Raw genomic sequence first — 27,368 nt, 5'->3', positions numbered from 1 at the left:
CTACACGTTATGGGTGAAGCGAAATAAAATCATCTCACTGGATTCTTTGGCGAGCTCTCATTGGCTATTGCTCATCTCACGTTACAAAATCTTTGTATATTTTGTGCCAATAAATAAAACGGGCTGTATCACAACCGGGGGTGATTGAGAGTCCCATAGGGCGGCGTACAATTGGCCCAGCTTCGTCAGTGTTTCGCAGGTGTAGGCCGTCAATGTAAATAAGTTGTTCTTAACTGGCTTGCATCGATTCCTGTTGTTCATTAACGATTAGTTTGGTCGTCTGGGCTATACCAACGGAAGATGGGGAACACATGTATTAGGGAAAGGGGATACCTAGCCAGTTGAACAACTGAATGCATTCCACTGAAATGTGTTTTCCGCATTTAGCTTTAATCAACATCCACGTCATCGGCGCCCCAGGATGTTGCTTTATTATTCAGGAACGTGTCAATCAATACCTGACCCTCAGAACCTACCTTCCATTAATCCTGTTGACTCATCTGTAGGAAAGATTTGTTTGTAATTTGGTCCATTCAACAACAGAGCGATTTGAACCTTGTTTCAGCAGTATGTTGTATCTATCCATACCTTATGGATAGCATGTCCCCCTACCCGCACAAAAGGTAACCAACCGCCTTATTGGAACGGTTTTATTGATAATATCTGTCGGGGAAAAAGTTTGGATGTTGCCACACGCATACCTACTTGTTAACTAAATTAAGGAAGTTTCCTTTAAAATTATTAATAAATATTATCCTGCCAACCACTATATGAACAAGTTTAAGAAACTCAAATTGTGCCTTTTGTAATGACCACCCAGAAACCGTGTTGCATTTGGCATTGTATTCATGTAAGGAAACTGTGGCAAGACATCAGTATATTTATAATTGAACGCATTTATGAAGATTTGACACTATTGTTGAGAGATGTACTGCTTGGATTCTTTACCTACGATAGAAATAAGTTGAAACAATTTTATGTAATTAATTTCATTCTTTTGGCCACATTTCATATTCACAAATGTACATTTCTAAACAAAACATTTTCTTACCTTACAAAAAGAAATGTAACTATATTTTAAGACAATTAAATACTCTAACAAAAACGCTGTTAGAATTATAAATGTAGGTCCTTGTGTAATGTGATATTGTACCCCCTAGCCCAATTGTCCTTTGTATATTATTTATATATACTTGTGTTCCCCATGTACTTTCTGTATTGATTTGTGAATAATAATAATATTTTTATACAAAATAATTGCCTTGCGCAGAACGACACATTTTTACCTTGTCAGCTCGGGGATTCGATCCAGCAACCTTTCGGTTACTGGCCCAACGCTCCTTCCTACCCGCCAGGCTACTTACATTCCAGTTGCTTGGTTTTCAATTAACAATTATTTCATACAGAGAATACATACTTTGGCAACATAATATATTAATACAAATTCAAGAATGTATAGCAATCTGATGTAGTGTATGAAGTGAACAAACTGCACCCCTTTAGTCCTGTGAAATGGTTTGTTCCAAAAATGGTAGAAGCAGCGTGTGAAGAAGGAGTCGGCGTGGATAAACAACATTGACAATTTTTTTATATTTAAATCCCCGTAAATTACACTTTTAGCGCGAGATAAACTGTAACAAACGTTTTTGTAAAAACAATTTTGAAGTGTGTTCACAGCGGTCCAATTGAACTATGGTAAGCAAACTTTCAGCTGCCAATGTTGTTTTAGCTTTGCTAGCTTAGCATGCTATATATATATGTCGACGGATAAGTAGCTAACGTTAACGTTACACACATAATACCAACTGTTGTGATTGTCAATGACTATTAAACCAAATGTGTTAGCTAATATCTGTTCTTTCAAATATGGGTGAGATTGATAGCTTTAGCAATAGCCAACCAACTAGCTTGTGTGTTGGTGTTTGTTGTTAGCTAACTAGCTATTCCATCAACAACAATTTACATTCCAAAACAGTTATTTGTGTACTGCCTAACCCTCATGTACAAAGGGCTTGTGATGAACAGTGACCACCCAACACAGGTCACTGACATATTGCTGCATCTGAGCCTGATACAGTTGACCCTAAGACTATGTAACAAGTTACATTATCTACATGCCTTTCTTTTCTAGCCTAATAAAAGGAAGAAGGCATTTATTGACAAGAAGAAAGCGGTGACCTTCCACCTGGTCCACAGAAGTCAGAGGGACCCCCTCGCTGCTGACGAGAAAGCACCGCAGCATGTCCTCCTACCCGCACAAAAGGTAACGTGTACAGTGGTTCCCAAGCTTTTCCGGTTACTGAGTATGGTTACACGCACAAAATAATAAGATTGTGGATAGTCAGATTAATATAAATTTGATTAAAACGTATACATGTTTCCCAAGAAGAACAATTCCCCTAATCCGTTTACATGGACACGTCTGAAAAGGCTACCTGTTGGCCCTCTGATAAATGAAGAAAATCGCGACTCAAAATAAACGTTCTACCACAGTGAACATGTTATTTTCGGGAAGCATATTTAATTCTGAGTTCGAACATGTAAAGTTTGTATGTGAAAACTACTTGTAAGACGCATATGTTCACCATACTCACTTCATTCGTGTTAAAGGAGGCTCGCCAGCGCAGATCAAATACACCGCAGGAACGCCGATTAAGGTGTTTACATGCTCAAATAATTTGAAAGATTGCTCAGAAAAGCAAGTGTTTTAATTGGCGTATGTTTACATTGATTATGACCTTATGTCGATTAAGATAAACAGAGTAAGGTGTTTACATGAGTACTGCATAGAAAACATACTCACTGTACCATCAACTGAATTTTGCTCTGCCCTGAGTACCGCTGAAGTACCCACTCGTGTGCATTTTACCAGTAGGACCTATGGTCTCATGAGTCTAGAGTATCGTGCTTCAACATCTGCATTGCTTGCTGTTTGGGATTTTAGGCTGGGTTTCTGTATAGCACTTTGACATCTGCTGATGTAGGACAGGCTTTATAAATACATTTGATTGAGAGTCTTGTCAAGTACCCCCTGTGGATAGACCAAGTACCCCCAGGGGTTCTAGTACCCCTTATTGGGAACCACTGTGTTAGTACATGTACCAGACTTTACTAAGGTATTTAGTGTTGCAATGGAAGAAATGGTCACAATTTTCATCTAAAGACATCCATTGGTTACAATATTTAGGCTACTTATCCTAGTAGAAGAGTTCATCTTCAAGTCAAAAACATATTTGTTGAAGATATTCATTGGCCAAGGACAACCAAGATATTTGGTGTATATAATCCTGCTTTATGTGCACAATTGTATGTTTTGTGTCAGTCTGTAACCACTGTCTGTGTTCAGGTGGAGGTGGAGAAGCGGCAAGAGGAGCAGAGGGAGTTTGGGGTGTTTTTCGACGATGACTACAACTATCTGCAGCACCTGAGAGAAACGGCTCGGCCCGTAGAGTGGGCTTCATCTAGCAAATCACAGAGAGGCAAACGTACCCATGACCTCCAGGATGGGGATGATGATGACGAAGATGAGGAGGAGGAAAAGGTTACTCCTGTAAGTTTAACAGGAGGTCCAGTGGTTGTTGCTGAGTGGAACGGTTGTGAAAATGTTTGGGCTATATATTGGACCAAACTGCTTATGGTGTAAATACAAGGCGAAATGATCTGGTCCTTTGTTAACACTGTAGATAGCTGTATTAGTTTTTAAACGCTGGAATTTGGGAGATCAAATTTCCCCAGTTGTGACATGTCAACACATGACAGTGGCTTTCACGATGGGGTGGCAGGTAGCCTTGTGGTTAGAGCATTGGGCCATTAACATAAAGTTTGCTGGATCAAATCCCAGAGTTGACAAGGTAAAAATCTGTTGTTCTGCCCTTGAACAAGGCAATTAACCCGCTGTCATTGTAAATAAGAATTTGTTCTTAACTGACTTGCCTAGTTAAATAAAGGTTAAATTAAAAACAAAAATAATATTGTATAGGTTGTGGTAGGAGTGACTGTAGGATGGGGTGTGGGGGCAACATTAGCTATCATGACTACATTTCTATGAATAACCACTTTGCATTTTATAGCCACAGTGCGTAGGGTAGGCAGTTTTATTTTAGGTAATTGTGATAAATGAAAGTATTAAACATTCTTTTTTTTAACTTCAGCAGACCGTCTCCTTCAACTTGCCCTCCTCTGTGTTTGCGTCAGAGTTTGAGGAGGAGGTGGGAATGTTGAACAAAGCTGCCCCCATCTCAGGTAAGAGGCCTCTGCCAGTAACAAAACCAAACTCCAGAAAGATGCCATTTTGGGTTATTTGTTTTATGGCCAGGTCATTATTCTAAATCAGTGAATTATTCAAGTTAACTCTTGTACCCTCATGTTTTGTCTCAAAGGACCCAGGCTGGACATGGACCCAGACATCGTAGCTGCTCTCGATGAGGACTTTGACTTTGACGACCCAGACAACATGCTGGATGACGATTTCATTTTGAAGGCCAACGATGTCAATGGAACTGTTGGCGTGGGGTAAGAATATATAGTTTATATCAGTTTAATTTGTTTTTACCAACCCTTAGTCCCATTAATTTGAGCTATACCAATCAAGTTACAATTGTTGAGAAAGAGGATTGCTTTTTGTGGTTTCAGTTTCTTACTGAGAGCTGGTTAACATCTGCTAATTGAAGTCGTGTCCCAATAAGGCTGTGCTCTCCCAAGTCTCTTTGTGCTGTTGGAAACCTCTCTCTGTCTCGCTCATTGCAGTGACGATGATGAAGAGTGGGAGGATACAGAGGAAGAAGAGAGCGACTCTGAGGGGGACGTTGCCTCTGGTGATGAGGATGGCGAGGGGCGCCCCAGGGAGTTCATGTTCATGGACGAGGAGACAAAAACTCGCTTCACAGAATACTCCATGACCTCGTCAGTCATGAGGAGGAACGAACAGCTCACGCTGCTGGACGACCGCTTTGAGAAGGTCAGTGAGCCCTGGACATCCTTTTTGGGTTTGGACCTGGGTTGCATTTTGTGACCTTTGGTAAAGATAAACTGTGAGTGACTGGCTGTTCTAACAGCATAAACACTCTGGTAGGGCTGTGGAGGTCACAATTAAGTCAGTTGTTGATTGTCAAGCAAATAACTGTTGGTCTCACGGTAATTGACATAAACACATTTAGCCTCTCCTGGCTTCCACATTTTAAGAAGTCTAATACACATTTGGGTTTTATGTTTTGATTTTTAATACATTGCATGATGAGACTACTAATGATGATTTTAAATAAGTTTCTTGAAAATGCATGAGCTCTGCTTTGTTTTTTTTCCCGCAACCTGTACACACTCCAATAGCCTCTCATTGACAATTCGACAAGCACTTGATAATGCCTCGGATTTCACAGCGGCATCCCCGTTGTGGCCGTAATGCACCCTAAAAAAATCCATGCCTTTTGCGGCCCGGAGTGCTGCGTTGTGCCCTTCTCCCTGAGTGCGCTGCGCAATCCGTAGCGTCTCTCACTCACACGGCTCTCCGTCACGTGACCGGGTCTTGTTCACAGGCTACAAGTTAAGACAGGCGCAACTGCACACGTCCTTATCCAATTCCAAGGTGTATAAGATATTGGAAGAGGTGTCCACATTTACTTTTTGTCAGCCAAAAAGATGAGTAGAACTAAAGAACAGCAAAAGCACTAGCCTATGTCTATCTACTATCCCCCATTGTACAAAAGTCTATCTATTTTGTGCGAGAAATAAATATTCCAAACATAGTCAGGGACAGTTGTGGGATGCAATGGATCCCAAATTAATACAACCACTAGCATCAACAAAAACTTTTTAATGCAATGTGAAGCAACAGATCAGAACATTTAGCTTAAAATGTTGATAAACTATTCAGCTATATCTTCACATTATAAGCGCAAATGTTCCATTAGGGAAAAACACCATCAAAAGTGACCGCAAATAGGATTATGTATGTAGTGCTTTTATTATTAAGGTGCATTTGTATGGTGTAAATTACCTTTCCCAAACTTATGTTTGCTTATGTATGCCAGTTAGGCTCTACACCCCTTGTAAAGCAGATTAATGTGCTTAATTTTAAGAAGTTATTTGGCCACTTTAGTTGCGATACAAACCTTATTACAACATATAGGCCGATGGGCTAGGCTACATGAGTTGTGTGACTATGATTCGAACAAGTCACACAAAAAAAGATTCACAAGTGATAGGCTAATATTGTCACCCATCACACTATTCTTAATTTAATCTTGTCTTTACATATGCTAAATAACATATGTGTGAATTTGTATTTAGATTTGACCATTATCATGTGTCAACACGGGCAGCGGGAAAAATACATGACATCTATGCACTTAAATAGCGAATGGGGGACACTTTTCCCCATGGTTTATTTCATGCCAGCCAGGTAGGCTATACTCCTGTCGTAAAGAGAAGCAATGTGCTTAATATTAGGAATGTTGAGAAATAAATGTAGTAGGCCTAGCCTTAAAGAAAACTGATGGGATCCTCTTTTTAATAGAGGCCATCACTCTGTTTTCTCCCCCAATTGCATAGCCTATAGAAATGTTGCGCAACATGAGCTCATGGGCTCTCATGAAGTGTTTTGATTACATTTTCGAATACATTTGCATTGATGTCAGAGTGATTAGAGGGAAAATTGAGCGCTGAGTACCAGGCAGTTTGGTAGGCTACTAATGACCAGCAGCATCAGCTTGGAGAAGCCTAATTACCGTGACTAAACAGTCATGTGGAATTTGACTGGCTTCATGACTCGTGACCACCGGTGTGGCGGTAATACTGTCACCCGCAGCAGCCGTACACTCAGGTGCTGATTTCAACTAATGATATTCATTTAATTCAAACAATTATTTCAATTAATATCATTGTATCGTTTTCCAAACTTGTTTCTGTCTCCCATAGTTTTTCGAGCAGTTTGACGAGGATGAGATTGGGGCCCTGGACAACGCTGAGCTGGAAGGGCATATCGAGCCAGACAGTGCTCGCCTGGAGGAGGTCATCAAAGACTACTTCAAACAGAAGGAGTTAGAGTGAGTGTGTGTGTAACTCTATAGCCATAGCAATACTCTTAGATAAAGACCGAAGTGGATGTCCTCATTGGACACAATGGATTATAAGTCTTTGTATGTGTGTTTAACTATAGATAATGACAGTAATTGAATCAACTGTATTCTTTCAGCTACCAGAGGCCTGACGCCCTGGGTCCTAAAGAGCTGCCAGTGGTGAGGGAGGAGGAGGAAGATGAGGACGAAGAGGAACAGGAGATGGAGACCATTGTCCTGACGGCACCAGCAGAGAAGTGGGACTGTGAAACCATTATCAGTAAGTGAGTCTACTAACCGTGTTGCTATTACCTCTGTCTGTTCAGTAACTAACACTTTAAGATTACCATTATAGTACATGCCTGATGACATAATTCTGTTCTGATGACATACGAATTGGCTAGATGTTTATTACCATAATTACTACATTTTCTTTTTTTATGAATATTTGAAATCCTTTGTTTTTCTTTACTATCCAAGGTACCTATTCGAATTTGTATAACCATCCAAAAATCATCAAAGATCCACCAAAGGTAAAAAATGTTTTCCTCTGTCGGTTGTTTGAGCGAAGATAACAGAAAGAAATACATTGTCATGTATTAAGATGCATGTCTAACGTTCAACATTTTAAGAGGCTTTTAGCTCATCTTCCTACCTAGCATTAGCTACTAGTTGTGAATTCAAGGCATCAGCTCAGGGCCATTGTTGCTGTTGATATGAGATGCTACACAGTACAGACCGATAGTGGTGTATTTCTGTGTTCTCTAATCAGGCCAAGCCCATCCGAGTATCCACCAGGACAGGCATTCCTCTGGACGTCCTTCCCGGGAGGGGCCTGACAGCCAAGCAGGCTGAGCGCATGGAGCGTATCAACGACTCAGACCTGCCCCGCGTCGCCACACAGCACCGGCCTCGCGAGGAGAGCAAGGAGGAGCGGAAAGCCAGGAAACGGGCCATCAAAGAGGAGCGCAAGGTGGGTTACTATACTCACGACTAATAGTTCTGTCTGGCCCTCCCTACTGGGTGTTCATGTGGAGAATTAATTTATTATTGGGTGGGAAACAAAATTGTTGAAAAAGCTCCTGGAATAATGGTCATAGTGTGCTCCATTTAAATATCACTATATCGCTCTCTCTCTCTCTATATATATATACATATACATTGGGGCAAAAAAGTATTTAGTCAGCCACCAATTGTGCAAGTTCTCCCACTTAAAAAAGATGAGAGGCCTGTAATTTTCATCATAGGTACACTTCAACTATGACAGACAAAATGAGAAAAAAAAATCCAGAAAATCACATTGTAGGATTTTTAATGAATTTATTTGCAAATTATGGTGGAAAATAAGTATTTGGTCAATAACAAAAGTTTATCTCAATACTTTGTTATATACCCTTTGTTGGCAATGACAGAGGTCAAACGTTTTCTGTAAGTCTTCACAAGGTTTTCACACACTGTTGCTGGTATTTTGGCCCATTCCTCCATGCAGATCTCCTCTAGATCAGTGATGTTTTGGGGCTGTTGCTGGGCAACACGGACTTTCAACTCCCTCCAAAGATTTTCTATGGGGTTGAGATCTGGAGACTGGCTAGGCCACTCCAGGACCTTGAAATGCTTCTTACGAAGCCACTCCTTCGTTGCCCGGGCGGTGTGTTTGGGATCATTGTCATGCTGAAAGACCCAGCCACGTTTCATCTTCAATGCCCTTGCTGATGGAAGGAGGTTTTCACTCAAAATCTCACGATACATGGCCCCATTCATTCTTTCCTTTACACGGATCAGTCGTCCTGGTCCCTTTGCAGAAAAACAGCCCCAAAGCATGATGTTTCCACCCCCATGCTTCACAGTAGGTATGGTGTTCTTTGGATGCAACTCAGCATTCTTTGTCCTCCAAACACGACGAGTTGAGTTTTTACCAAAAAGTTATATTTTGGTTTCATCTGACCATATGACATTCTCCCAATCTTCTTCTGGTTCATCCAAATGCTTTCTAGCAAACTTCAGACGGGCCTGGACATGTACTGGCTTAAGCAGGGGGACACGTCTGGCACTGCAGGATTTGAGTCCCTGGCGGCGTAGTGTGTTACTGATGGTAGGCTTTGTTACTTTGGTCCCAGCTCTCTGCAGGTCATTCACTAGTTCCCCCCCGTGTGGTTCTGGGATTTTTGCTCACCGTTCTTGTGATCATTTTGACCCCAAGGGGTGAGATCTTGCGTGGAACCCCAGATCGAGGGAGATTATCAGCGGTCTTGTATGTCTTCCATTTCCTAATAATTGCTCCCACAGTTGATTTCTTCAAACCAAGCTGCTTACCTATTGCAGATTCAGTCTTCCCAGCCTGGTGCAGTTCTACACTTTGGTTCTGGTGTCCTTTGACAGCTCTTTGGTCTTGGCCATAGTGGAGTTTGGAGTGTGACTGTTTGAAGTTGTGGACAGGTGTCTTTTATACTGATAACAAGTTCAAACAGGTGCCATTAATACAGGTTACGAGTGGAGGACAGAGGCGCCTCTTAAAGAAGTTACAGGTCTGTGAGAGCCAGAAATCTTGCTTGTTTGTAGGTGACCAAATACTTATTTTCCACCATAATTTGCAAATAAATTCATAAAAAATCCTCCAGTGTGATTTTCTGGATTTTTTTTCTCATCTTGTCTGTCATAGTTGAAGTGTACCTATGATGAAAAGTACAGGCCTCTCTCATCTTTTTAAGTGGGAGAACTTGCACAATTGGTGGCTGACTAAATACTTTATTGCCCCACTGTGTATATATATATTACATTCTATAAAAAAAAAAATCTAAGTGTCATCTATGAATACGGTTCAAGTATTTAGATATCTTGTAGAAAGCTTTTTGTCCTTCACCATTGACACCATATTGCTTGAATGTTTCTACAGGAGCGAAGAACAGAAAAGAAGGCCAACAAAGAGGCGTTCAAACAGGAAAAGGTCTATCAAGAGAAACAAATGTTGAACCTGCGTTCCAACGTCCAGGGTCTAAAGCTGTCTTAGCTGCCCAAATGGAAGATGAATTGGGACTGACTTTGTGCTCATCCTCTTAACTGGTTTACTGATGAATAACAACCCTGCAACTGCCATTTTGCAGAGGACTCCAACACAAGAGGACTATGGGCCGTGTGACATTCTTTGCGAAGTGTTCAGAGATTGATGTAGCCTGGTCCCAGATCTGTTTGTGCTCTCCCCAACCCCTATGGTCGTCACAGTAAGAGTCTGCAAGACTGCACAAACAGATCTAGGACCAGGGTAATTCAGATGTTGTTTTTTTTTATAGATCAACTGTTCTGAAGGTAGCATGTCAATCATCAGAGTGCAGTTCACAAACCATTCTACCTTATACAATAAAGCTAAAGATTCTTCCTGGGGGGTTTTTGTCGAGAAGAATTACAGAAAATAAAAGTCAGTGGATATCTTTAGTAAATACTGAGTGTTTGATTTGGAGTAGTGTGTCATTCATTTGGTTATTCAATTATATTTCAATGCCCAACAAGCCAAACGTGTTTTACAGCCTGAGTAAAGTTTACTGCTGATTAGTTCAGCCCACAGATTTGGACTGGCGATAGATTTCCAAAAATCTCACAGGGACCATAAAAAAAGAAATACAACAACAGAAAATAACAATATACAAAGTGTTAATCGTTATCTAAAATTATAAGACAAAAGTCACGATGAGAGAAACCCCAACACTATATAGACCTAAGATGACAACATAGCATGGCAGCAACACATGAAAACACAGCATGGTAGCAACATGGCAGCAGCAAAACATGGCACAAACATTATTGGGCACAGACAACAGCACAAAGGGCAAGAAGGTTAAGACAATACATCACACTAAGCAGCCACAACTGTCAGTAAGCGTGTCCATGATTGAGTCTTTGAATGAAGAGCTACACCACTGAAGACGTGATTGAAAATCAGTGAGGCACGACAGTGTATCAGTGTACCTAGGTAAACCAGTTCTGTGAAGTCATTGTCTTTCATCTATACAGTGAAAGGTGTGATTTACAGAGGCTTGAGTTCAGAGGTGCTCAGGTGGAGCCATAGCGCACCACTATATCTCCTGCACTCATCTCCACCTCCAGTAGAGGAATGTGTTGTCTGTCATAGACAGAGGCTGGGGAATCCATGTCCTCCACCTCCAATGTCCTTGAGTCTGATTCCTCTGAGTCATCTCCACACAGCAGCACAGAGCATGGCTGTGTCACCTTCAGAAGCTCAGACCGTAATTGGCTTCTTCTGTCAAATAAGCCCTCTCCCACCTGCCCAGAACTAATGGGGCATTGAAGGTAAGATGAAAATCCAACGCTAGTGGTCGGTTCCTCCTCCTCTTTGGAAGTTTCCAACATGCTCTGGGATGTGGTGGTAGCTGGTTCTATGCCACTGATGTGCGCTATGATCTCGCATTGCAGTTGCATTATATTCTTGTCATGTGGGTTTGATAGGATTGAAGCCTGTGAAACAATAATACAAAGCCAAATTGAGATTAGTCAGCTCGGGGTGTATGGTTACTGTTTTGGACCAGAAAAGAAACCGATAACATACAGTGCCTTGCGAAAGTATTCGGCCCCCTTGAACTTTGCGACCTTTTGCCACATTTCAGGCTTCAAACATAAAGATATAAAACTGTATTTTTTTGTAAAGAATCAACAAGTGGGACACAATCATGAAGTTTCCACTATCACAGTGCAGGTGCATTTATACGGAGACTTGATTACACACAGGTGGATTGTGTCATTTAGGTCAACATTGGATCATTCAGAGATCCTCACTGAACTTCTGGAGAGAGTTTGCTGCACTGAAAGTAAAGGGGCTGAATAATTTTGCACGCCCAATTTTTCAGTTTTTGATTTGTTAAAAAAGTTTGAAATATCCAATAAATGTCGTTCCACTTCATGATTGTTTCCCACTTGTTGTTGATTCTTCACAAAAAAATACAGTTTTATATCTTTATGTTTGAAGCCTGAAATGTGGCAAAAGGTCGCAAAGTTCAAGGGGGCCGAATACTTTCGCAAGGCACTGTATACTGTTCTAGCAACAAGCAAAAGCATCGGATAGGATGATCTTGTCCCAGAGGGGAAAATAGTACACGACACACAGTACTGCTGTATACATAATATACACTATATTTGACACATTCTACATAATGCATACATTGCATGTTACCCACCATACACATTATGTGCTTACCAAAGTCTTTGGGAAATTGGACAAGTTTCTTTTCCTCATGCTTCTCTTGCAGAGCCTTATTGTCACAAAGACTACAAAGGCCACAATGCCAATGGTGATCAATGGCAAAAGCATGAGCAAAGATGATTTCAGTGAAATTGTTTCTGCAGATAGATAAACATATCAGTCACTGAATCACTTAACTAGCACACCATGTCATTGTGAGAACTTTCCATAGCCATTATTCATTTTGACTATAATAATTCATCAAAACTGCAATAATTCATACAAACAAAACGCTAGAATTAAATAGCACCTACTTGGACCAGACATAACAAACAAATGTCATGTCAACCACGGTAGTGTACTTACTGTCTTCATCGCCACAGATGGGTCCTATTCTGCTGAACATCACTTTGTGGCTCATTGCATTCTCCTCCAGGCTCACACAGTACTGCTCCTTGTTCTCCCAGACCGTGAAGTGATGGCAACAGACTTTGTCTTTTATCTGACACTTAAAAGAGCTTTCAGTCTGCAGACAGAAGAAAGAATACGCAACCAGTAAATCAGCTAATGCCAACACCATCGTTAAGTATCCATTAGTCATCATTACTTATGCACCGAGCAAAGTAATTAGATGGATATGACCAGTGTGTACCCTCTGTATGTATACTGTAGATTGTAACCAATGAAGGGATTTTTTTTATCATACTTACATTTTCATAGGTTACATGGTAAAGGAAGTGTTTATTATCTTCACGTATGCAAGACTCTTTCAGTTCTGTGTACAGGTGGTAAGGGTTGTCGAAGCTAACTGTGACCTCCATATCCTTCATTGACACTTTTACAGCAGGGAAATCCAACTTGCCTGAGATAAAATTAAAAGGGTATTAGAGTAGAGTTAGAGAAAAATACTTCAGTAATGAATATACTGACCTGGAGGAGGACTACCTCAATATACTGACCTGGAGGAGGACTACCTCAACATACTGACCTGGAGGAGGACTACCTCAATATACTGACCTGGAGGAGGTCTACCTCAATATACTGACCTGGAGGAGGACTACCTCAATATACTGACCTGGAGGAGGACTACCTCAATATACTGACCTGGAGGAGGACTACCTCAATATACTGACCTGGAGGAGGACTACCTCAATATACTGACCTGGAGGAGGACTACCTCAATATACTGACCTGGAGGAGGACTACCTCAATATACTGACCTGGAGGAGGACTACCTCAATATACTGACCTGGAGGAGGACTACCTCGATATACTGACCTGGAGGAGGACTACCTCGATATACTGACCTGGGGGAGGACTACCTCGATATACTGACCTGGGGGAGGACTACCTCGAATACTGACCTGGAGGAGGACTACCTCGATATACTGACCTGGAGGAGGACTACCTCAATATACTGACCTGGGGGAGGACTACCTCGAATACTGACCTGGAGGAGGACTACCTCAATATACTGACCTGGAGGAGGACTACAGTACTTCGATTTTGTCATATTTACACAGTACCAGTCAAAAGTTTGGACACGCCTACTCATGAAAGAGTTTTTCTTTATTTGTACAATTTTCTACATTGTAGAATAATAGCGAAGACATCAAAACCATGAAATAACACCAAAAAAGTGTTAAACAAATCAAAATATATTTTATATTTGAGATTCTTCAAAGTAGCCACCCTTTGCCTTGATGACAGTTTGCACACTCTTGAAGGAGTAGGTGTGTCAAAACTTTTGACTGATACTGTACCTCTCTGTTGCTTGGCTGGATGTCATTTTTTATGTCACAAAAAAAATCTAATTTCTTACAAGGAGGAAAAATATTGGTATGTTTTCAATGCTCACTTTGAAAACCCACTTTTGAAAACATTGTACTTACACTTGATGTCAGCTGTAAGGTCTCTACTAAATGTGAATATCGAGGACTCCAGAGATGCCGATTCCCCCGTTTCATCACTGGCCGTTATATTCACAAAGTAGCGATCCAATTCTTTAGCATTCCATATGAAGTGGGCGAGGTCATAATGATGCTGTTTAGTCGAAACCAGCGGGAAACTAAGGCTACAAAAAAAACAGTGAGCATTAGATACATTTAACAGAAAGACGGCACTCAACCAACAAACAGAGTTAGAAACTGTTAATAGATCATGTGTCATAGTTGAATAAGCAGATACCTCTGTTAGGATATCGTTTCAAGTAACAGGCTAATCCCTGTGGTTAAGGTATCTGATGCAATTCTTTTCAATCAAATTACATACACTGAACAAAAATATGAACGTAACATGCAACAATTTCAAAGATTTTACTGCGTCACAGTTCATATAAGGAAATCACTGGAATTGACTGAGTTACAGTTCATAAAGTACATTATTTAGGCTCTAATCTATAGATGTCACATGACTGGGAATAGAGATATGGTCACAGATACCTTTAAAAAAAAAATAGGGGCGTGGATCAGAAAACCAGTCAGTATCTGGTGTGACCACCATTTGCTTCATGTAGCTCGTCACATCTCCTTTGTACAGAATTGATCAGGCTGTTTATTGTGGCCTGTTGAATGTTGTCCCACTCCTCTTCAATGGATGTGCGGAGTTGCTGGATATTGGCAGGAACTGGAACATGCTGTCATACACGTCGATCCAGAGCACCCAAAAAAAATGCTCAATGGGTGACATGTCTGGTGAGTATGCATGCCATGGAAGAACTGGCACATTTTCAGCTTCCAGGAATTGTGTACAGATCCTTGTGACATGGGGCCCGTGCATTATCATGCTGAAACATGAGGTGATTGTGTTGTGTGACAAAACTACACATTCTAGAGTGGACTTTTATTGTCCACAGCACAAGGTGCACCTGTGTAATGATCATCCTGTTTAATCTGTTTCTTTATATGATACAACTGTCAGGAGATATGCTCACTAACAGCAACGTTAACAAATTTGTGCACAAAATTTGAGAGAAATAAGATTTCTTTAGTGTGTATTGAACATTTCTGGGATGAAACATGGGACCAACAATTTACAGGTTGTGTTTATATTTTTGTTCAGTATAGTTAGACAAACTCATATTTCATCAACAATTAAAGCATGATTTTACAAACATGAATAAACATTTAGGGCCGGTTTCCCAGACACAGACTAAGCCTAGTCCTGGACTAAAATATATTTGAATCTCCATTGTAACATGCTTCTTAGTTCATGACTAGGTTTAATCTGTGTCTGGGACACTGTCCCTCATTCTTCTTTCATAGTGTATATCAGAGGAACTTATTGGGAGGAGCTATAGGAGGACGGGCTCATCGTAATAGCTGGAATGGAGTTCTGGAACGGAGTCAAACATGTTCTTTATGTGTGTTTTTGTACCATTCCATTCAAGCCATTACAATGTTCCCATCTTCCTATAGTTCCTCCCACCATTCTCCTACCATGGTGTATATGTCATATGTAAGCCATTATGAAGTCATCCAAAACCAAGTCAGCAGTAGCCTGTAGTAGCTACTACTCATTAGAATACCAGCAGAGCTCACTTGAGATCACTATTTATTTTCAATTTGAAGAGAGGTTGACGAAGCAGTTCACTGTAGTTCCAATAAACAGTTGTATGAAAGTTGTTGCAGCTCACTGTCACATTTTCTGGAGGTGGAACTGTCCAGGAAAAGAAGACATTACATTTAGTTAGTAGGCTTATGCAGGCAAGGTGAAGAACCCGCCATGCAGGTAGTCTCAGTGTTAACATCTTGAGGCTTTGCTCATGAGGGTTAGTACCCAGGGAACCTTCACCAGAGTACATTGACTTGACTGGCTGTTCATGGCAACAGCTTTGGAGCAAAGGCGAAACAGTTCCACCTGTCTTGGTAAAGTTATGTATTCAATCATAGGTATAATTTCAAATGTGATCTAAACTTTGAAGATTGAGTGTATGCAGTATGTGCTTGTTGATGCCCCTGAGATGATGCAACCTGTTTCCTCCGTAACCACCCCCATGGATAAGCTTAATAAGACAATCCCCCAATGGTGTCATCTAGACTACAGAACAAATCATTATTTTTCTTATTGAAAATATAAATACATTTTCACAATGAGCACGTGTCTCTCAAATACATCTTTACAGTTGATGGTTAACGAGCTAGCACATTTTAGCATAGACATGACAGTCAAAACACCTCAAAACATCCCTTATGAAAATAAATTGCAGTCAGAGTGTACTATAACTATAACTGCAGTACACTGTGGTATAATTAAGCAATATGGCTTGAGGAGGTGTGGTATATGGTCAATATACCACGCCTAAGGGCTGTTCTTATGCACGACGCAACGTAGAGTTCCTGAACACAGCCCTTAGCCGTGGTATATTGGCCATACGTCACAAACTCCCAAGGTGTCTTATTGCTATTATAAACTGGTTACCAATGTAATTAAAGCAGTAAAAATACATGTTTTGTACTACCTGTGGTATGCGTTCTGATATACCATGGCTGTCAGCCAATCAGCATTTAGGGCTCAGCCAAACAGCATTCAGGGCTCGAACCACCCAGTTAATAATTGCAGTTAGAGTGCAGTATAAATGCAGTATGATGCAAACACTACTTCCAAAATAACCTTTTTTTTTTTTACTGCAGTAATTTTCCAGTGCAACTGCAGTACACTGCAATTATTCTGCAACTACTGGGTCCAAAATACCACAGTTGACTGCAGTTACCATCCCTTTCTAAGGTTCCCCATATGGCAGCTTCTTGTAATTGTTGCTAACTATCTGGCTATCAAGTATCACAACAACACACAGATTTCTGCCCCAATCAATCGCATCATGAAAATGATGCACTTCCACCGATGGGGGCGAAAGCGCTTTGATATGATTTAGTTTGTTTTCAATAAACATTTGAAGGATGAATATAGTTTATGTTGTCAACAATCTAAGCCAACGCTGTCTGTTTTGCCCCATAGTTGTTCAAGCGTCGGTTTTGTTGCTAAATAACCAACCCCTCGATACACACTAAATCAAATGAAACAATTTGTTAATCAAAGTGTGATTGAGCAACACTAACTTCCTCATGTCAGCACCCCGGGCAATTCCTGTTAGACAGCTATATGTTCAACCAAACAACACGTCACAACTCTCATCTCAACCGGAGATCTCCATGAACTTTTTTTATTTGTATTTATTTGACCATTATTTGACCAGGTAAGTTGACTGAGAACACGTTCTCATTTACAGCAACGACCTGGGGAATAGTTACAGGGGGATGAATGAGCCAATTGTAATGTATAAGACACTGCTTTTGTCCTCCTTGAAAATGCCAGGTAAATATTGGCAGCAATGAGGAAGCAAATAAGAGTGTTACTTTGTCCAGGTGAGTTGGGCTGTTGCCCGGCTGCATTCATTCAAAATTCCTTCTCATAAACTATTAAACCCATTTTGCAACACTGCCTTACCCACAATCAATTTCAGAAAGCATTGTCCTGTTCATGCTTATCACAGTAAAGTACTAATGTTTGTTTTATGAGCCTACTTGAAAAGAACAGAAAGGTCTGCACATTGAATTACCACTTTTATTGACAACGTTTCTCCCCCTATTTACACCGCTGCTACTCTCTGTTGCTATCATCTACGCATAGTCACTTTAATAACTCTACCTACATGTACATACTACCTCAACTAACCGGTGCCCACGCACAATGACTCTGTACCGGTACCCCCCTGTATATAGTCTCGCTATTGTTATTTTACTGCTTCTCTTTAATTACTTGTTACTTGTATCTCTTATTCTCATCCATATTTTTGTTTAACCGCTCTGTTGTATTCAGCGCATGTGACTAATACAATTTGATTTGGTTTATTATGATACCACGGAATCTGATGTTAACATTTCATTATAGTTTAGGTAAGCTAATGTAAGATTATAGTTTAGGTAAGCTAATGTAAGATCAAAGTACATTTATCTAACAGCTATGTCCTAAGCAAATTGTTGCCTACCTTACTGTATGTTAGAATTCAATACAAGACTCATCAACCTGTGGTTTTAATAGTTAGAATTGAGGAGCGGATGAGACATAATGGGGAGTTGCCTGTAGAGTCGGTTTATGCTAAGGGCAGGTTCAAACACATGCAGACTTCTCAGAATTACTGCCCATTTGTATTTTTCTAACATCATTTGGGGACATTTCGGGGTTAGGATACTGACAAAAGATGATGTGAGCTGATTTAGTACATAGTGTGTCGAATTATTACAAGTGGGCAAAACACCATGACTTTAAAAGATAACCTACAGACAAAATTGTTATTACAGTATTATTACATAGCTAAGCCTATTACCGCAAATCATCCCTTCCTATTTGTAATCAGAATAATAACCCACACTGTTTTTCAATCAAAGCAATGTAGTTCATCCATCCATTCATCCAGGTTAACCAACTTACCCAGTGTGGAAACCGCTGTGACCAAAACCATCAGGAATGTCAGTGAATCACAAAAAGCCAACATCATGCGTTTTCAAATACAAATCCACGAAATTTAAGGAACCGAAAAAACAATGAGGTACTTATTCTTAGATTAAAAAAAACAAACAGCGATCTACCTTTAACCTAAATTATAAGACATAACCGCAAAACTAAAGTGTGTTATCAGACTAGTTAGTATCTGTCGTTGAAGTAACTGGATCCAGTTTCTCCGGCAGGAAATGACACAGAGGTGTATTACTTCACCGTTTCTTCGAATTGACACACCTCCGTTTCCTCATTTCATTCTAATAATTAATTATAAAGACTTCTGTAGAATATATGCCTACTCTAGGGGGAAATCCTAGCAATTTTTAGGCAGTTAACTAAACTAAATATATCCTAAAAGGACTATATGTCCGTCCCATCTGAGTTGAGTACAAGAAACATGCGGAGGTCACACCTTGGCGCACCCGATTAGCCACGTGTGGGATACCATATTCACCATATGAATGGAGTGATTGGTAATATTTTCCACCTTTTAATGGGGTGATTGGAGGCTAATCAGGTGCTTGACCTCAACCCAATCTCTCTCCAGTCGCAGGACATCAAAGTACAGGTAAAAACATGTCAGCCTACCTTGATCAATGCCACCTCCTACTGCTGATTTGTGGTCAAACTTAACATAACAACAAATAATTGACACAAGCAATTCACAATGAATGTTGTTCATTGCACCCCTGTGAAAGTGACATCAAATGCCCACCTTGGAAAACTTTTGAAACTGCTAGGATTGTTGTACAGGCTATAGTGATGACACTGTAGCATGTGGTCCATCTTTTTTATTTAACTAGGCAAGTCAGTTAAGAACAAATTCTTATTTACAATGACAGCCTACCGGGGAACAGTGGGTTAATATAATATTGGTTGAATATTCTAATATTCAATGGATATTCAGGGTTGTCAGGGATATTTAGCAAGTTGGATGCAGTCTATCACAGTGCCATCTGTTTTGTCACCAAAGCCCCATATACTACCCACCACTGCGACCTGTATGCTCTCGTTGGCTGGCCCTCGCTTCATATTCGTCACCAAACCCCACTGGCTCCAGGTCATCTATAAGTCTCTGCTAGGTAAAGCCCCGCCTTATCTCAGCTCACTGGTCATCATAGCAGCAACCACCCGTAGCACGCGCTCCAGCAGGTATATTCCACTGGTCACCCCCAAAGCCAATTCCTCCTTTAGCCGCCTTTCCTTCCAGTTCTCTGCTGCCAATGACTGGAACGAATTGCAAAAATAACTGAAGCTGGAGACCCATATCTCCCTCACTAACTTTAAGCACCAGCTGTCAGAGCAGCTCACAGATCACTGCACCTGTACATAGCCCATCCGTAAATAGCCCATCCAACTACCTCATCCCCATACTGTTATTTTTATTTTGTTGCTCCTTTGCACCCCAGTATCTCTACTTGCACATTCATCTCTGCACATCTATCACTCCAGTGTGTAATTGCCAAATTGTAATTATTTCACCACTATGGCCTATTTATTGCCTTACCTCCCTTATCTTACCTCATTTGCACACACTGTATAAAGACCTTTTCTCTATTGTGTATGTTTGTTTATTCCATGTGTAACTCTGTGTTGTTGTTTGTGTCTCACTGCTTTGCTTTATCTTGGCCAGGTCGCAGTTGTAAATGAGCACTTGTTCTCAACTAGCCTACCTGGTTAAATAAAGGTGAAATAAAAAAATAAAAAATAGTTTTCCTTAAGTCCACCAACAGCAGTTAGGGACCATCAACATAGTGACAAATTAAAATTTTCACATTTCCATAGCTCTTTAACCATTGCTCCTAAAACTTTCAAAACGGGTTGTAGCACACACTTTTTTTTGTCGATTTACATCTCACACTATTTTCAAATATTTATTTACATTTTTGAATTTCAATAGCTCTTTGGTGATATGCCCTACTGACTCCAAACAAGGTTCAGATTGTACACTCAGTGGGCCTACACATCACACACCATTTAGTTTGTCCATTTTAATCTCACACGTTTTTACATTAATTTTTCAAAATTTAAAATTTAAATCGCTCCTTGGTCATGTGACCTACTGACTTCAAACAAGGTTCAGAATGTCAACTGACTACCCTTATATAGTCAGTGGACGATAGTTATTCCATTGTACTGGATCTAATTCATATTAGCATTTTACATACATTCATAAGTATAATAATTTTTTATGACATACTGTGGAAATACTTGGCTGCTGGCTCTGTCACTTTCAGACATGCGCAGAGCAGACTGAAGGGGAAAGGGTAGCTCTTGACTTGAACCACAGGGGTTCTCTGTAAAGAGAGAGTAATCCAAAAGGCACAGACACACCCCTTGACCTTCAATTGGCACCCTTGACCTGTATGTATTCTCTCCTGATTGGTCTCCGTGGTGCTTAGTCAATGGGAACTCTGTTGCCGGCTCCATCATAAAGTTTTTACAGTCTGGCAGTCTGACTTAAGTGCCAGAGGTATGAGGAGAGACATCCTCTTTTGAATTTATGGGAACAAATATTGTTCGTTTCAAAAATTGGGCGTGCAAAATTATTCAGCCCCTTTACTTTCAGTGCAGCAAACTCTCTCTAGAAGTTCAGTGAGGATCTCTGAATGATCCAATGTTGACCTAAATGACTAATGATGATAAATACAATCCACCTGTGTGTAATCAAGTCTCCGTATAAATGCACCTGCACTGTGATAGTCTCAGAGGTCCGTTAAAAGCGCAGAGAGCATCATGAAGAACAAGGAACACACCAGGCAGGTCCGAGATACTGTTGTGAAGAAGTTTAAAGCCGGATTTGGATACAAAAACATTTCCCAAGCTTTAAACATCCCAAGGAGCACTGTGCAAGCGATAATATTGAAATGGAAGGAGTATCAGACCACTGCAAATCTACCAAGACCTGGCCGTCCCTCTAAACTTTCAGCTCATACAAGGAGAAGACTGATCAGAGATGCAGCCAAGAGGCCCATGATCACTCTGGATGAACTGCAGAGATCTACAGCTGAGGTGGGAGACTCTGTCCATAGGACAACAATCAGTCGTATATTGCACAAATCTGGCCTTTATGGAAGAGTGGCAAGAAGAAAGCCATTTCTTAAAGATATCCATAAAAAGTGTTGTTTAAAGTTTGCCACAAGCCACCTGGGAGACACACCAAACGTGTGGAAGAAGGTGCTCTGGTCAGATGAAACCAAAATTGAACTTTTTGGCAACAATGCAAAACGTTATGTTTGGCGTAAAAGCAACACAGCTCATCACCCTGAGCACACCATACCCACTGTCAAACATGGTGGTGGCAGCATCATGGTTTGGGCCTGCTTTTCTTCAGCAGGGACAGGGAAGATGGTTAAAATTGATGGGAAGATGGATGGAGCCAAATACAGGACCATTCTGGAAGAAAACCTGATGGAGTCTGCAAAAGACCTGAGACTGGGACGGAGATTGGTCTTCCAACAAGACAATGATCCAAAACATAAAGCAAAATCTACAATGGAATGGTTCAAAAATAAACATATCCAGGTGTTAGAATGGCCAAGTCAAAGTCCAGACCTGAATCCAATCGAGAATCTGTGGAAAGAACTGAAAACTGCTGTTCACAAATGCTCTCCATCCAACCTCACTGAGCTCGAGCTGTTTTGCAAGGAGGAATGGGAAAAAATGTCAGTCTCTCGATGTGCAAAACTGATAGAGACATACCCCAAGCGACTTACAGCTGTAATCGCAGCAAAAGGTGGCGCTACAAAGTATTAACTTAAGGGGGCTGAATAATTTTGCACGCCCAATTTTTCAGTTTTTGATTTGTTAAAAAAGTTTGAAATATCCAATAAATGTCGTTCCACTTCATGATTGTGTCCCACTTGTTGTTGATTCTTCACAAAAAAATACAGTTTTATATCTTTATGTTTGAAGCCTGAAATGTGGCAAAAGGTCGCAAAGTTCAAGGGGGCCAAATACTTTCGCAAGGCACTGTACCAAGCTGTAGACTTGGCAGCAACGCCTATAAAGAAAATCACGTATACGCCTATTTCTGACATTTGCCACGCATTTTCCGAATTCAACTGTAGCTGTTAGAGGCTCGGGATATCTATTAAAAATGCTCTGCATAAAGTTCGTCCATTTTTCTTCTCCAGATCGGGCGATTTCCGTCTGTAGAAATTGGCGTGCAACAGTAAACTTGCAGTTGAAGTCGGAAGTGTACATACACTTAGGTTGGAGTCATTAAAACTCGTTTTTCAAGCACTCCACAAATTTCTTGTTAACAAATTATAGTTTTGGCAAGTCGGTTAGGACATCTACTTTGTGCATGACACAAGTAATTTTACCAACAATTGTTTACAGACAGATTATTTCACATATAATTCACTGTATAACAATTCCAGTGGGTCAGAAGTTTACATACACTAAGTTGACTGTGCCTTTAAACAGCTTGGAAAATTCTATAAAATGATGTTATGGCTTTAGGAGCTTCTGATAGGCTAATTGACATAATTTGAGTCAATTGGAGGTGCACCTGTGGATGTATTTCAAGGCCTACCTTCAAACTCAGTGACTCGTTGCTTGACATCATGGGAAAATCAAAAGAAATCAGCCAAGACCTCACAAAAAAACTTGTAGACCTCCACAAGTCTGATTCATCCTTGGAGCAATTTCCAAATGCCTGAAGTTACCACTTTCATCTGTACAAACAATCACACGCAAGTATAAAAACCATGGGACCACACTGCCGTCAAACCACTCAGGAAGGAGTTGCGTTCTGTGTCCTAGAGATGGATGTACTTTGGTGCGAAAAGTGCAAATCAATCCCAGAACAACAGCAAAGGACCTTGTGAAGATGCTGGAGGAAACAGGTACAAAAGTATCTATATCCACAGTAAAATTAGTCCTATTTCGACATAACCTGAAAGGTCACTGAGCAAGGAAGAAGCCACTGCTCCAAAACCGCTATAAAAAAGCCAGACTACTGTTTGCAACTGCGCATGGGGACAAAGATTGTACTTTTTGGAGAAATGTCCTCTGGTCTGATGAAACAAAAATAGAACTGTTTGGCCATAATGACCATCGTTAAGTTTGGAGGAAAAAGGGGGATGCTTGCAAGCTGAAGAACACCATCCCAACCGTGAAGCACAGGGGTGGCAGCATCATGTTGTGGGGGTGCTTTGTGCTGGAGGGACTGGTGCACTCCACTTTGACATTTCACATTCTTAAAATAAAGTGGTGATCCTAACTGACCTAAGACAGGGATTTTTTACTAGGATTAAAAGTCAGGAATTGTGAAAAACTGAGTTTAAATGTATTTGGCTAAGGTGTATGTAAACTTCCGACTTCAACTGTATTCAACTTCCACAAAATCTCCTGAGATTAAGTCAAGCAGTGTTTTCACCTTTTCCACATCCATATAAGGGTTTCATTCTCTGGGTGCAAGGCACACAGGGCCTCAACAAGTTGGCTGTTTCGTTCGTTGACACTGTCTTTTACACTCCCTCTCATTATCCTCTTCTTGCTGGCCCATTGTTGTTTCGACCACATATTCTTTTAGATTACTACTCACTACTTTTTGCCGTTTGCTTGGAGCGGGGGTGTCCTTGTGCTTGTATTTCCTTACAGGAATATTCCAGCCACTCTCTGCCTTTGAACCACGCGCTACAAAATGCCAGTTTTCTCCCACAGTACAGGCGGGTTGGGTATCTTGGCGGCTGCAGGCCCCTCCTAGGGTTGGGTACCTCCTATGTCACCAGCCTGCAAGACGGTTGTGCAGGTGCCTTTGCTGCTGGGCTCGACGGCCTTGGCCTAGGTGATTATCGTCGGCTCAGCAGCCTCAGCCTCTGTGGCATGCTACTCCCCCTCCCTGCCGCTTGATCCGATGCTGCCGGTGTGCCCTGGAAAAGCCACTTTCTAATATCCATCATGCTATCAGCTACCAAGCTAACTGTTAACATTAGCTAAATTCCATCCAGCTGTGCGGTTAAACTTTTTTTGGTAGTAAGTAACTTTGAAAGTAAACCTAAACGGTCAAATTGACCCCGCCCTTCTACTGTGAAGGCCAATCAAAAAAATGAATGATTCAACCGGTAGAATGTGTATGACATACGTATGATGCATGCAAGGGAGTTGCATGAATGAAGCATACACAACAAATCGGTTGGGCATGACGGAGGGGGCAGATTGTGGGACACAATAGGGATACAAAACTGAGGGGGCGCAATATTCCAACTAAGGGGGCACTGCCACCTTTTGCACCCTCGTGACGTCGGGCCTGGATGCTCATGCATTTATTTTCTCCTTCAATATAAAAGGGACTTGACATGGTCAATCAGTGAGATTGTATTTCTATTGCTGAACCCTGCTCTCCTGGGGGATATTTATTGTTTTAAGTCCCTGTATGACGTAATGCTGAGTTTCACTAGAACTGTAGTAAACTGGCCAAAATCTCAGCCTGTGTTCATGTTGGGCCTTTTGAGGTGTAGCCCCTTTTTAGGTCCTTTTAGTGACTGTGTTTAAATATACAGTTCCTAGTTGGCACACTTTGCATATGAACAAGCATGACATGCAAAAATAGGTTGAATTTACATTTCCAGCAATACTCAGTGATCCTTTATATGGCATCTTGTTGAGAACAATTGTATAATTTATTTCAGTTAAATCTGTGGTATGATTTTACACTGGATGACAAGGTACTGTGGGTGTTATTATGGCAAAGCTATGACGAAGCATGTTTAGTGCTGCACCATCAACACCGTGTGACGTCATGACAACCAAAAACTAATGCTCTTATGAGATTACAGCTGCAGTCTTTTATAGAAGCAGACATAGAAAAAAAGAGCTGAGCAAAAAATGACAATATTCTCTCTGTATATGGAGTCTTGGGAAATGTCCTCGATAACACTTGGGTCTGTGTGTAGAGTGTATCCAAATCCACACAGGTTAATGTGCTTTCCATAAGCGCTTTGGCGCATATGTACCTGATTGCATGTTATGTAGCCTATGATGACAATACACATAACATACTGTGTTATGAAATAGACCTGGCTTTCACATGCCCTGTGGGAGTTTCTCACAACAGCCAGCCATGATGGAAATGCTTGTTTATTATCACATATAAATCCATACAATTCTGCTTCTTTTATCACCTGTCCTTCCACTCCTTTCCACCTACCCTGTCGTTCAGTGAGTCACGCTCACATTACTGAGTAACCTTGCCTGAGACCTGAACCTGCCATTAATGCCTAGCCTTAAAGCTCACCGGCCTAACACAGTCTTGTTTTGCCCATGAGACCCAGGTTCGGACCCAGTCGGTCACACCAAGTCCATGGCTTGAATGATATTCTATCATATTGGCCTGTAATCCAGCTGTAGTGTTAACTAGGATGCCAGGATTACCTTAGAATGGGTTAATATGTCTGAACTATGCCTCCATCTATGCTCTATTTTCTATTTATTGCAGGGCACCAGGCAGACTTTTTAATGGCACCCTATTCCCTATATAGTGCATTACTTTTGACCAGGGCCCTAGTTGTGCACTAGACAGACTGATCGGCCCACTCTGGAGGCCACGTGAGCTGTAATTACAGTCCTCCGCACGCCTCCCAAATCCCCCCTGGCTCGGACAAATCCCAATCTCTCTCCTATTTGACATCCACAGGCCGATTGGAGACAGATGTTGGGCCTGACAGCTGGACCCACTGCAGTTGGTGGACATCATACATGGCTCAATCTGGACACAGGGATAATGGATGAAGATGGATGCAGATAATAACTGAATAGCTGAACAGTGGGCGGCCATCTTTAATTAAGAGAAAGGGATATAATTATCTCAGTTTCTGCTGCACAGCTTTAGAGTATGGAGATAAATCCATGGAGAGCAGGACCGCAAAATAAGAGTTCAGGCACACTGAAATCCCCTGTTCAAATAATTCCCAATATAATCCAAACTGTAATTTTCCGTCTCTGGGTTAAATAAGGGGGCAGAAAATCTGAGGAAGATTGCTCTGTTTGTAAGAGCCCCCCTTTTCCAAGAAGAGGACACTCATCCTCAGACAGAGACAGACAAGTCAGACAACACACAATTTAGTATCAAAAGGCTGATGGGGAAAAAATAAATACATGATTTTAAAATTATGGGCACCGCAAGCAAATCTCCAGTAAAAGGTGTTGCGTAATGTCTCAAACATGTGGGTCTTTGGTTTCACAGTTAAAGAGCATCCCAGAGCAAGTGAAGATGAACGCAAGGGGCTTATTTTTTTCAGTTTTTTTATTTCACCTTTAACCAGGTCTCATTTACAACTGCGACCTGACCAAGATAAAGCGAAGCAGTGCGCCAAAAACAACACAGTGTTACACATGGGATAAACAAACGTACAGTCAATAACACAATATAAAATCTGTATACAGTGTGTGCAAATGAAGTAAGGAGGTAAGGCAATAAATAGGCCATAGTGGCAAAGTAATTACAATTTATCAATTAACACTGGAGTGATAGATGTGCAGATGAGGATGTGCAAGTAGAAATACTGGTGTGCAAAATAGCAAAAAAAACAAATATGGGATAAGGTAGGTAGTTGGTTGGAGGGGCTATTTACCGATGGGCTATGTACAGCTGCAGCGATCGGTAAGCTGCTCTGACAGCT

At 41.0% G+C, this 27,368-nt stretch overlaps 2 protein-coding genes across 5 annotated transcripts; one reads left to right on the top strand and one right to left on the bottom strand.

The window, feature by feature from the left end:
• The first annotated feature begins 1,276 nt into the window (after positions 1 to 1,276).
• On the top strand, positions 1,277 to 10,486 carry LOC110493589 (protein LTV1 homolog). 2 transcript variants are annotated; one of them, XM_021567946.3, is made up of 11 exons: positions 1,277 to 1,695; positions 2,132 to 2,263; positions 3,347 to 3,550; positions 4,152 to 4,242; positions 4,380 to 4,512; positions 4,747 to 4,957; positions 6,913 to 7,040; positions 7,190 to 7,332; positions 7,533 to 7,585; positions 7,825 to 8,025; positions 9,946 to 10,486. In XM_021567946.3, the coding sequence occupies exons 1-11, from the start codon at positions 1,693 to 1,695 to the stop codon at positions 10,057 to 10,059; spliced, it is 1,413 nt and encodes a 470-aa protein (XP_021423621.3). In that variant the 5' UTR covers positions 1,277 to 1,692; the 3' UTR covers positions 10,060 to 10,486. The 2 variants fall into 2 exon arrangements, with proteins under 2 accessions (XP_021423621.3, XP_021423623.3); XM_021567948.3 differs by having other exon boundaries at positions 1,298 to 1,695; positions 4,155 to 4,242.
• On the bottom strand, positions 10,465 to 19,139 carry ifngr1 (interferon gamma receptor 1). Of its 3 annotated transcripts, XM_090204704.1 has the most exons (8): positions 18,670 to 18,918; positions 15,678 to 15,897; positions 14,682 to 15,025; positions 14,133 to 14,314; positions 12,951 to 13,102; positions 12,607 to 12,766; positions 12,256 to 12,398; positions 10,465 to 11,519 (listed from the first exon to the last, which is right to left on the bottom strand). In XM_090204704.1, exons 5-8 carry the CDS (start codon positions 13,068 to 13,070, stop codon positions 11,097 to 11,099), a joined length of 846 nt encoding a protein of 281 aa, XP_090060830.1. In that variant the 5' UTR covers positions 13,071 to 13,102; positions 14,133 to 14,314; positions 14,682 to 15,025; positions 15,678 to 15,897; positions 18,670 to 18,918; the 3' UTR covers positions 10,465 to 11,096. The 3 variants fall into 3 exon arrangements, with proteins under 3 accessions (XP_090060830.1, XP_036805453.2, XP_036805454.2); XM_036949558.2 differs by lacking the exon at positions 14,682 to 15,025 and having other exon boundaries at positions 15,780 to 15,897; positions 18,670 to 19,139; XM_036949559.2 differs by lacking the exon at positions 14,682 to 15,025 and having other exon boundaries at positions 18,670 to 19,092.
• Positions 19,140 to 27,368: the final 8,229 nt, after the last annotated feature.

Source organism: Oncorhynchus mykiss, chromosome 17 (assembly GCF_057628025.1).
Source record: "Oncorhynchus mykiss isolate SJ-2025 chromosome 17, ASM5762802v1, whole genome shotgun sequence".
NCBI lineage: Eukaryota > Metazoa > Chordata > Actinopteri > Salmoniformes > Salmonidae > Oncorhynchus > Oncorhynchus mykiss.
The sequence above is the reverse complement of the archived record's forward strand: the minus strand, read 5'-3'. Positions and strand labels throughout refer to the sequence as shown.